The 12,500-nt window shown below is 42.1% G+C and overlaps 1 protein-coding gene across 1 annotated transcript in view; it reads left to right on the top strand.

Annotated features, from left to right (window-relative positions):
• Positions 1 to 1,199, top strand: part of slc22a16 (solute carrier family 22 member 16) — an 11,923-nt gene extending 10,724 nt beyond the window's left edge. The window contains 2 exon segments of the mRNA XM_012829845.3: positions 890 to 920; positions 923 to 1,199. Of these exon segments, the coding sequence (XP_012685299.2) occupies positions 890 to 920; positions 923 to 1,083 (192 nt within the window). The 3' untranslated portion in view covers positions 1,084 to 1,199.
• The last annotated feature ends 11,301 nt before the right edge of the window (positions 1,200 to 12,500 follow it).

Raw genomic sequence — 12,500 nt, 5'->3', positions numbered from 1 at the left:
GCCTTTTCAGCAATTGCATGTTCTGAAAGTGGATGGTGGCGGCTACATGTGTACTATATAGTCATAGTAGAAACCCAATGTAGACTATGATGATATCCTGTCGTTAAGTTCACAGAGTATTTAGTGAACGGCAGTACACGGCAGTTTTGTGCTGCACACTCACTCTCTTGCTCTGAACAAAAGTAATACAAGTTACATGCCCACTCTCTGGTTACAACTGGTACAACTTTCTGGTCTTCACTTTTGGATTCAACAATGGAGGACACCAAACTGATGGTGTATTAATGGCCATGATCCGAAGCAAACTCAATGTAGACAGCTAGAGCAGGCAGTAGCAGCACCACAGCACCAGTGCTGGCAGTCTGAATAAACACATACAAGTGAGCTTGCAAGTCATGCAATCTGGTGTATCTGGTGTGCTTCAGGGTCACAGGGCACAAAACACACAGCACATGAGCAGATCATTGCCACTACACTGCATTGCAGATTTCACAACATAGCTTCTGGATTGCTTCTTGGAAAGCCATAGTTTCTAAAAAAAAAAAAGCTTTTTATTTTCACATGAACAATTGGTCTTGGAAAGCAATGGTCCTTGTATTGGTAGGGTGTCTTGTACCTTAAAATGATTCCTAAACTGAAGAACATTACTTACATCTGTCCCCCTCTGTCCTGCTTTATGAATGAACCATTAACCAATCTTCTGATATCTCCTTTGTTTACATTCCCTCATACTCCTCCTCTTGGCTTTCGCTGTGGCTCTTTCCTGATCCCTCGGTTACTTCTCCTCCTTATTTTATATTTGATTCCCTTATCTCTCACTGTCTCACCTCACTCTCTCTGTGTTTATCCCCCCCCCCCCTCTCCCTTTCCTCATCGCTGTCTCCTTCAGCTCGTTGTGGGTGTGCTGGCCTTCATCATTGGTGTCTCACCTTGTTCCTGCCGGAGACTCTGGGGCAGCCTCTCACCTCCACACTGGAGGAGGCTGAGGCCCTGGGCTCCAAGCCCGCTAAGGATGCAGCCAAGACGGGCAGCCCCGCCGCTGAGGAGGGCCTGGAGCTCAAACAGCACCACACCAAGGCCTGAACACAGGGATGGACGGAGGGAGAGGGAGTCGGTGGGTAGGCGAGAGGGTGAAAGATATGGAATTGTGCTTATAGCTGTTTGTTGAAAGAATGGCAAAATAGAAACAAACATTTGACCTTTGACCTTTGACCTTTGACCTTGACCTTGACAGAAGAAGCATGGATCATTCTTCAGAATGCTTGTTAATTAAGAGATACAAACTGTACGTATTGTACAGAAACTGTATGTACACTAATAGACATATGATCAAATACACCCCCCCCCCCACACACACACACAAACACCAAATTAAAACAATAGGCAAGGAAACAAGAATACCAAAGTGCTGTGCTTACAAATGTCCCTAAGGGCTTATTAGTATTGCTTTAATTCAGGAATCTGAATATACAGATCAGTATTATGAGGTGGAGTTGTGTATGTGTGTGTGCGTGTATGTGTGTGTTCAAGTGTGGAATCCATGGAAATGATGAGTGCATATTTAAGGAAGTGCATTGTGTGTTTTGTTGTTTTAAAGTAGTTTATGTTTCTATTACACCTGGAGAATGAGTTCTTCATTACAAATAGCAAACAGTGTGTGAAGGGCTGCATTTAATTTCTAACCAAATCTACACAAAGTTTTCTCCAGAGAGACCTCAATGAAGCATGTCTTTTTATTGTGCTTTTTTAAAATAAATTGTATGTATTTGTGTGACCCAGTGTGTGTGTGGGTATATGCACATGTTAAAGAGTGTATGGGGATTCGTCTGTGCTTATGTGTGTGTGTGTGTGTCTATGTGTTTCATGGTTTACTTCAATCCTTTCTTTTTGGTCCAACTGGGACCCTCCATTTTCTTTATTCTTTTTGTTTGTTGTTGCTCTGATTTTTTTTGCATGCATGCAGGTGTAATTGAAATAAGCTACAGTGTAACTCTAAAACTGGAAATCCATGCAGGGACTTCCTGTGTGGCTACCAGGTGCTGCAATACAGTAAACAAAACATAGACAATCACAATCACATAGACTGTGACATGGTATCCTAGCAACTGTGTCATCTAATGGATCATACAAGGACCTGAGAATGTTTTGGACCAAAACTATGAAGCTGACACACTTGGTGGTAGGAGAAAGAAGATTGTGGTTGTATGAGGTAACATGTCAAACCGATGTGTATTTAAAAACATTCTATTTTCAGTGGACGTTTGTTGCAAAGACTTTCCAACCATTCAGGTCATCCTCACAACTCTTACAAGCCTGTTTTACCTATGTCTATAGGATTGTGTCGTCATGTTATTGTCCAAAAACAAAGTGTGTATGTCCTTTACCTTCTTCACACATTTCACACAAATACACGACAATCACACAGACACACACGTTCATGAAGACAATCACTCGCACACAAGAATTTCTCTCTTTTTGCTGCAGTTGTCTTATTTAATTAATTAATTGATCTGGATAATGTGTATTTTTGTACTAATATATATCTTGAAGGAAGAAGTAAATATTTGTATCCAAAAATTAATTTTCAAGAATAAAGAGAGTTAGAGTTATGTAGCAAAATGACTTGCCTACGCCTGTGTGTCTTTGAGCTGATTTTTTGCTGTTCTTTACATACTCAAGATGTAAATAACTTTTAAATGTTTTTCAGAAAAGCTGTGGTGTCTCTTGCCCCACAATTTTAAACAGAGGTGTGTCTGTGTGTGTTTGCGAGAGGAAAAGGACGGGGAGAGAGAATGTGCATGAGTTTGTGTGTGTGTTTATGTGTCTGTCTGCGAATTGTGTGTGTGTGTGTGTGAGCATGGACAGGGGATATCTATGGTTGTGTGTGTTGACTGTGTGTGATTGTACATAGTGCTCTTCACAGTGCGAGAGACCTCCTGCTTGTCAACTGCCCAGGGAAATGCTCCTCTGCATGGTATGCTGTGACTGGCATAACCCCTGTTCTTGGTTTGATGTTTGGCAAAACTCCAACTGGGGCAGAACATGGTTGTGAAATCACTGGAACACATTTAGAACCATATAATATTCCAATGAGTGTGTGTGTTTGTTGCACATATTCACTTGTATGTGTGTGTGTGTGTGTGTGTGTGTGATTGTGTATCTGTTTGGGGTGTGTTCATGTTTGGGGTGAACCAGGACACCTTTCACTCACAATGTGTGTTTTATGCAGCTGTTACTCTGTGTGTGTGTGTGTTTATGTGTTTATGCACACTCCACCCCCATCAAACAGCGAATGAGTGAAAGCAGTGTTTTGGGGCTTGGACAGGAACTATGGAGAGAAATGGAAAACATTTCTCTCTCGCTTTTTCACACACACACACACACACACACACTATCTCTTTCTCTCTCTCTCACTCTCTCGCACACAGACACACACATACACACACTCTCTGTCTCTAAGACACGCACACACATTGGAATATTGTATTGTTCTAAATGTGTTCCAATGCTTTCAGAACTTTGTACTGTCCCAGATGCAGTTCTGTCGAATATCAAAGCAAGAACAGGTGATATGGTAGTCACAGCACACCAGGCATTAGAGCATTTACCTCAAAAGCACACCACACAAGAACACCAAACAGAAGAGCATTCAAAAGTTCCCTCTTCCCCCATTTGTACAGTGTGTTACCTCCATATACATATGCGGGTAAAGTAAAGCAACACTACAGTAGGGTTGAAGCCACCATACATCGCAAACCTTTCTGAAGGAACCTACTGTTTATGTTCACTGGCCATAGTGCACTGGCCATTCCTGCCTATGTAGTACGTGCGTAACTGTAGTACGTGTGAGGGCATGGGATGCATCCTTATGTTGTTGAGAAAGAAGGCTGGTAGTGTTGTAGAGGTTCATATGCTGTAGTGCTTCTGAACAAATTGACACTCTCTGTTAGACGAAGCCTCCAAATGACCCAGCTACAAGACATCAGTGCCAGGTTGCACACACACACACACACACACACACACACACACACACACACACACACACACAAAAACCTACACAATCACACACAGAAACACACACACACTCACTCACTCAGTGGTTATCAGTGATGGTAAACAGAACTGGTTTATGGCAGAGTGAAGTAGAGCGAAGTAGCTGAATCCTAATGCTCTGCTTAGGGAGTACAGACACATGCCCACGTTTCTGACCACATGCACACACACACACACACACATACACACACACACACACACACACACACACACACACACACTATACATACACTTTAGACTGGGGTACCCCTTGAGAAGAAGTGGGTAAATTGAGAAGAGCGAGGGAGGAGATAGAGAGAAAGAGAGAGTGATAGAGAGAAAGTGACAGAGAGAGAGAGAGAGTGAGGAAACGGGGGTGGCAGAAAGCAGAGTGTAAGAAATCTGATCTGTTCCCTCTCTTCCAAGAAGAGGGTATGCTGAGGACTAAACGTCTGACTCTCTGTGTGGAACAGAGAAAGTGTGTGTACAAATATGCATGCATCCTTATATACGTATACTTACGTCTGTGTGTGTGTGTGTGAGAGAGAGACAGGGAGAATGAGTGAGAGACAGAGTGTGTGTATTTATGCATGTTTGTCTCGCTCTGTGGCAGATATCATGAAATGAGTTTTGCCATCATTGGCAAAGGGACATTTTATTTCCCAAACACACACACCAGGGCAGCATGGTGATGTTGCAGCTTAAAGGAACCTCAGAGTAACAGTGTAAAAGACAGCTCACCCTTTCCCTGGTAGGCATAGCATTTCCTGTTCAGCTATATGGATACATACAAAAATGTATGTACTGCTTTTGAGAAGCCAAAAACAGGAGAAGAATGGCTCTTAAAATGTGTGTGTGTGTGTGTGTGTGTGTGTGTGTGTGTGTGTGTGTGTGTGTGTGTGTGTGAAAGAGAGATAGAGAGAGACGTCTAGCCATAGCATGCCAGAAATACATTATAAGGCCCCCACCTCCTTGGCATCTGCTGATTGGCTAAGGGCCACCTATATACTTGGCCAGTAACAAACAGTTCTGCCAAGAGACCAAAATAGTGATGAAGGATAGTGGAGGGAGGAGGGGAGAGAGGGAGGAGGGGAGAGGGAGGAGGGGAGAGAGGGATGAGGGGAGAGGGAGGAGGGGAGAGGGAGGAGGGGAGAGTGGGGAAGAAGGGCGGGGAGAGGGAAAAAAGGAGAGAAGGGGGGAAAAAGGAGGGGAGAAGAGAGGTGAGATGAGGAGAGGAGTGAAATGGAGAAGAGATATAGGAGAAAAGGAGATTTGGAGAGAGATAGAGATCTGAGGCTTCAGAACACATAACTTGGCCACATTACTCACTAGAACATTAAGACTTACACAAAGCTTGTGTTAAATACAAATAAGTGATTAAGTAAAATAAGCTCATTAAACGTCTTGCAAAAGTTGGCATTTCCTAACACAGCACCTTCCAAGTTCTCCACATTATCATAGACAGTTACAGAGAGAGAGAAAGAGAAAGAGATAGAGAAAGAGAGATAGAGAGAGCGGGAGGGAGGGAGGGAGGGAGGGAGGGGGAGGGCAATGAAGAGTGAAAACAGAAGGAGAAGGGTGAGGAGGAGGTGAGGAGACCAGAGAAGCCCCTCTGAGAGGTGGATGAATAACACACACGACCGTGAAGAGGCGCTGGTCGGAGGTTGAAGAAGAGGTCAGAGAGGAGATTCCCTGGCTGTCGCCAGGATGGAGCCACAGAAGCGCCACCACACACATGGGCAAGGGCACACACACACACACACACACACACACACACACACACACACACTGATAGTAAATGTGCTTCTTTCGACCTTGTGTGAAACTGACATCCTTGCAAGACAGGAAGCATAGTAAGATAACCTCGGACGTCAGAGACCCACCACGTGGTTATCCCTGCTGACAAAGTGTTTTGGCGTCAGAGAACGCTAACTTCTATCTATATAAACCTTGTGTGATGTGTTTAATTTTGCTTCTCTCTCGTCTGCTGTTTAATAAATGTACTTATATATGACGGAATTTTCACCTAACACACACACACACACACACACACACACACACACACACACACAAACACACACACACACACACACACACACACACACACACACACACACACAACTCATACAACGGCAACTCATACAAGCCAACAGTCCAAATATATTTGAGAAATAAGGGGTGTGGACAAATTAACATACAAGCTACCGTTAAGACCAAACCATTTTGTAATATAACAAGGGAACAAGTTTAGACTACATTTAGCATGAAGATAGACTCATTAATTGGCAAGCATGTATTGAAAACAATTAATGCAAAAGCACTTTCTGAAACATATACATTTTTCTAAATATCGCACTAATCACAGGCACCAATCGCTCCTGCACCAACCCCCACCCCCACCCCTTGGCTCTGTTGGGTGGAAATTGGATTAAGACTCTGCAGTTCAAAAAAATGGAACGTTCCATTTCTCCACTAATCAACAAACACTAATTATTTTAGCCTCTGAAATGGGATTTTAGTGATTAAAAACACCCTTCCTGACAGTGTGGGCTCATGCCAGTGACAGATTCCTTGCTTGGCTTTGCTGTTTTCAGTTGTACATTGACTCACTAGCGCCTCTAGAGGTACAAAGTGGTGTTTTGAGACAGGACAGGCCGGGGCTAGCTGGTTAGCAGTAGCCTTCACAATCTGTTGCTGTTTCTAGTTCATTTTTTAATGTTTAACATTTAAATTCCTTTGATGCTTACATTTTGGATATTAGCAACACGCTTCGGATTTTAGAGACAAAAAAAGCACCTCAGTGTGAATGCGGCCTCATGGCTGAAAGTGATGTCTGTCTCCCCCCCTTTACCCATATAGAGGGGCATACATTCCAAAGATCCTTCCCACACCCATATAACGCTCCTCTGGTTCCCACTGGAATGTTCATCTTCAGCAGCTTCAGGTCTGCACCTGTTCCGTCCTGAACGGCTGCTGTTTCCCGATTAGGACTATCCTCCTACTCTGACCCTGTCTGTGGATTCTCTGCTTTTTCCCGATTAGGACTATCCTCCTACTCTCACCCTGTCTGTGGATTCTCTGCTGTTTCCCGATTAGGACTATCCTCCTACTCTGACCCTGTCCGTAGATTCGCTGGTGTTTCTGGCAATGGTCTATGGTTTTGATGATGTGGTTTCTAAATGAGTTCTGGTGGTCCTTGGATCTTTGTGTGGTCCTACTGAACTGTGTCTGTCTGTCACTGCTGAAGTGTGTCTGTCTGTCATATCACTGCTGAAGTGTGTCTGTCTGTCATATCACTGGTGAAGTGTGTCTGTCTGTCATATCACTGGTGAGGGCCCTGTGTCTGTCTGTCATATCACTGGTGAGGGCCCTGTGTCTGTCTGTCATATCACTGGTGAGGGCCCTGTGTCTGTCTGTCATATCACTGGTGAGGGCCCTGTGTCTGTCTGATGTGTGTCCTGAGTTCTGTTTTAGAGGGTTTATTTTGGAGGTCTAACTTTCTTTGTGCAGTCCTTGGCTCTGTTTTGTGGTAAGTAATCTGGATTAGGATCATTAGGATTATTAGGCTAAATAGGACCCATGATAGTTCTGCAAAATGAATCTCTAATAACAGACTATACTTTGAGACTACACGTTGTTGTATCTGTAATTCATCTTTGAGCAGCTGTGTGTCTCATTATGAGGCGTGGATGTACAAGCAGCTGAAATGGGTTTGGTTTGGACCCAGATTTGACATAGATCCATTGGGTCAGTACCAGACTCCTTACAGTGTCATCTGATTCCATGACATTTACTCCTCTGGAGGGGACACCAGGTGGGGACAACTTGCTTGTCGTAAATTGATTCATTTCTCAGCATGTGTCCAACGTAATGCAAAGAAACTCACAGACATGCGTGATGGCATCAGTGTCTCTGTCAAAAGTTATAGACAAAAGCTATTTTGTGGGGCAAATTGACAGGAACACAAGTAGCATGTGGTTGCTATGAGGGATTTCTGAACTAGATGTCTAGTATAACTGTTGGCTGCTTACCCATGTGTTATATTTCAATCATTTGATCAAGTAGCAGGAGAGGTCAGCTGGAGGCAACCGTAAGACGTGCTGTTATGAAGGCTTTTGTGTCTGTCTGTATTTCTGTTGAAACCCTCCCCCTGTCTGTGTGCTCTGTCTAATATATCTGTTTCTGTATGCCCCTGTCTTTATATATACAGTTGTAAAACGGGGACAACTTGCTTGTTGTGACTTGCTTAATATATCAACTTGCAATTAACTTGCTTAATATATTTCACTTGCAATATATATGACAAATGGACTGAAAGGCTTCTGTCTGTAGAGGTGTTCTTTTAACTTGACTTTCATTCACTCAGATCCAATTTATTTTAAGACGGGTCGAGAGTTTAGGCAAGCTAATATTCAGATGTCACACTACCAAGATAGCGTCTGTTGCCGCTGGACAACTGCTGCTGGTGCAGACAGGGTCTTGATTTGACACAGACCTGTATGCCTAGAGCTGAGCTATGGCCAGTCCCTGCTCAAGTAAATGTGTAATTATAGCAGGGATTTTGGGTAAAAGTAGCAGGTTTTTTTTTAATTTTTTATCCTTGACACATCTGCACGTGCTCATGGGTCTTTTACCACCTGTGAAAGCTGTCAATCAAGTCATTTTGGAATTCAGCTGTCCAGACCTTTCAGTGGCGGTTTGCTCTATGCAGAGATTGAATTGCAATTGAATTAAGTGATACAGCAACCATGTGTGAGGGCACCCTCTGCTGTTCAACACATGCGGGTACATCTCTCTTTGCAATTGTAGAATAAACACCTCAGGACTCACTAGTTTGACATTATTCACTCTTCAAACAAGGTACCTAATCTTTCTTTAAGTATACAAGCTTTCACTGCAGAATGCAGAACGCTTTTTGTGTCTCTACTCGGCCGTCCTCAAGCAGATGCCCCCCCCCCCCCCTCCCTTATGAGCCGCGGTTCTACTTATGGTTTCTTCCTGTTAACAGGGAGTTTTCCTTGCCCCTGTCACCACTGTGCTTGCTCTAATGGGGTCCAGGCACTGGGCTCTGTAAAGCGCCTTGAGACTGTTTTATTGTTTTGGCGCTATATAAATAAAATTGAATTGATTGAATTGATGGCTTTTCAGCATTGCTCAGTGGGTAAAGCTTGGGCAGTGAGTTAACAGACGGTAGTGCCCATGTCATCTGTCCAAGGGAACAGGATCGAGTCAAGTGCAGCAATGCGCTGAACACAGGTTTTACACACATGGTTTAATTTGTTCATAGAACTTATGTAATGTTTAAATGTTTAATTTCATTATGAATCATAGTTCTCATAATGTAATCTCTTTAGTCAGTAAATACACAGCGGAAGAGATGCCCTTGTTAAATGTAATTTATTTCAAAAGCTGTCCAATAAAAATGAATGGATTTTCTTCACTGAACTCAAATTTGACTGAAGTTGGTGGTTGTTTGAGATATACTCTGGGACATGTTATGTTAACTATCTATGTTAGGAGCACTTGAAAGCAGTTAGATGACAAACAAACAAACAAACAAACAAAATTAAATCTGAACAAAAATGAAAACAAAAGTGAAAACCTTGACATAATCAGCTCAAAACAAATATATTTCTTTCCTGAGAATTTTATCTGGAATGAATACAAGTAATAAATTAAAAAACCTTTTTCCCCCCAGAAAATACAAGGAAAAATATAAGAGAAAATCTCAATGCTGTACACAGAAGAATTACGTACACCTGTCAGTCACATCAGCATGTGGCATTGCATCTGTTTACGTCTGAAGTTGTATATGTTTATTTTTATATTAACGTCTTTGTCTGTGTTTATGATATGCATGTTTGTGTTTTTGCCTGATGAGTGTGTTATATGCATGTTTGTGTTTATGTTTTTGCCTGATGTGTGTGTTTATGATATGCATGTTTGTGTTTATTTGTCAGATGCATGTTTATGATATGCATGTTTGTGTTTGTTTGACAGATGCATGTTTATGATACGCATGTTTGTGTTTGTTTGTCAGATGCATGTTTATGATATGCATGTTTGTGTTTATGTCAGATGTACATGTTTATGAATAATGATGTGTATGCTTGTGCCTGATGTGTATGTTTATGATGTGTATATTTGTGTTTATGTCTGATGTAAATGTTTATGAACAATGATGTGTATGTTTGTGTTTATGTCTGATGTGTATATTTATGAACAGTGATGTGTATGTTTGTATTTATGTTTTTGTCTGATGATGTGAATGTTCATGTGTGTATGTGTTTTTGTTTATGTCTGATGACATATGTTTGTGTCCTTTGCTGTCATACTCAGCAGGCATCTCTGCCATAAAACCTCTCTGTATTATCAGTCCACAGTAAATACAAATAAAAGAAACTACCATGGATTTCAACCAAATATACATATCAGTACCAGATTGAAAACGTATCAAATATCAGAGAGGATTACTCCATTCGCCGGTTGAGACTTAAAAAAAAGGGTGGTGGTTCAATGTGACGTTGAATTCTGCTACACTGTATTGTTTTATATTGTTCTGTAGACTCTGAAGTGACTCTCCACTTGCTAAAATGATCTGGGGGTTATTCCAAGAATGTGGTTGAGTTACAAACCAGGCTAAATTAACTCAGAGCAAGTGGTAAACCTACTAAAGGAGCCCTACAGATTTATTTTGCTTGGAGAATGAAACCTTTACCTTTACCTTTAGTCATTTAGCAGACGCTTTTATCCAAAGCGACTTACATATGTGCGACTTACAATGTATACACATTTTACATTTATACTGATGGCACACTGCACATCAGGAGCAATTAGGGGTTCAGTGCCTTGCTCAAGGACACTTCTACAGGGAATCGAACTAGCAACCTTCTGCTTACTAAACGACTTCTTTACCTCCTGTACCACTGCCGCCCCATAACCATAGGGCTCTTCTCTTAGGATGTTTACCACTTGCTCTCAGATATCTTAGCCAGGTCTGTTACTAAACCTTGTTCTTGGAACAACCCCCTGGTTGAGAATTAACAAGGTGATACATGAAGTTGCATTCTTCTGCATGGTATTGTGTTGTATTGTACTGTAGACTTGGGCCACTTGAAAAGAGTCAGATGGGAATAGACAGGAATTCCCTGTGAATTGTGATTAGATTGACTAGAGAGTTATCCGTGTAATCCGAATTGCCTGTGTATCAATGTTAATCCCAATCCATCTTAATCTGGCCACATTTTAGAGTGTGACATATCATAAATGACATACATCCAGCTATAATAAACCCCTCTGTGCCCAAATCAATCAAACTCATTTTGTCTGGAGTAATATTCTGAAATGACTGTCGATGTTTAAACATCCACCATAGGAAGTAGTTTGCCTGGATGCCATTAAGCAGAACCGCAGCCTCTCCATTCACCTCCAGCTGGGAAGGTGTGCAGCAGACCCTTCCTACCAAGTAGGATCAGTACATCAGAGTTATGACCAACCAAGCTGCATCTGATGCTGGGCCACCCCTCCCAGCACAGCAGCATCTTCCATTGGTGAATATTAGAGACGGGACAGAGTAAGGCAGTTAGGGGCATGGTGAGATGAAGCTGTACATTAGGCTGTTAATACCCCAGCATATTCTATCTATATTGAGATGTTGCTCAAAGGTGTGTTACAGTTGTGGTTACATTTGTAGTGGAATAATTTCTAGGTTACTGCGATGCTCTAAACATCGTATTAATATTCAGTTTAACTTGTAAATAACTCATGTTCATGTTGTGTCAAGTTGTATCCGTGACATTTCCACAGGCTGTGTTCAGGGATGCAGGTATTACATGTTCAGGTTGTGAGCCAAGGTGTGTATGTGTGTGTGTGTGTGTTGAGGTTGGGCGTATGTATGTTGGGAGTTTGTATAACCTACGTTTAGTCTTTATTCTGGGATTTGTATGGTCTGTGTGTAGGGTGTGTGTACACGCTGTGTTCTGTCTCTGCATTGCTGTGTTTAGTCTGTACTTGACGTTTTGTATAGCCAGTGTAAACCATCATAGACCTGTGTGGGCAGGTAATTTGTAAACTGCTGGTATAACAAAAAACTCATTCTGTGTTCTGTCACTGCACTGCTGCGTTTAGTCATTACTTGACAATTTGTATAGCCTGTGGGTATGTGTGCGAAAACACACAAGTTTGCGTTAACCAAGATATATACGGAGTATATGAGTATGTGTCTTTGCTGCAGTGAAATCAGGCACTTGTGTATCTGACTCCATCACTCATGAATTGTGGGACTCGTGTTTTGTGGGCCCAGACTTGAGTTTGACACTTTGTGACGAGTGTACACAGGCTGGGGACAACGCATCTAAATGTTGGGATAGAATCTCATTGAAGTACTGCTCAGCTTTGTGGTTTTCTGGCTGAGACAGCTACTTTGAACTCCAGGTTTTGGATTGGATTTGAATGATTCAAATCAATGA

This window comes from Clupea harengus, chromosome 15 (genome assembly GCF_900700415.2).
Source record: "Clupea harengus chromosome 15, Ch_v2.0.2, whole genome shotgun sequence".
NCBI lineage: Eukaryota > Metazoa > Chordata > Actinopteri > Clupeiformes > Clupeidae > Clupea > Clupea harengus.
This window is presented reverse-complemented; position numbering and strand designations above follow the sequence as displayed.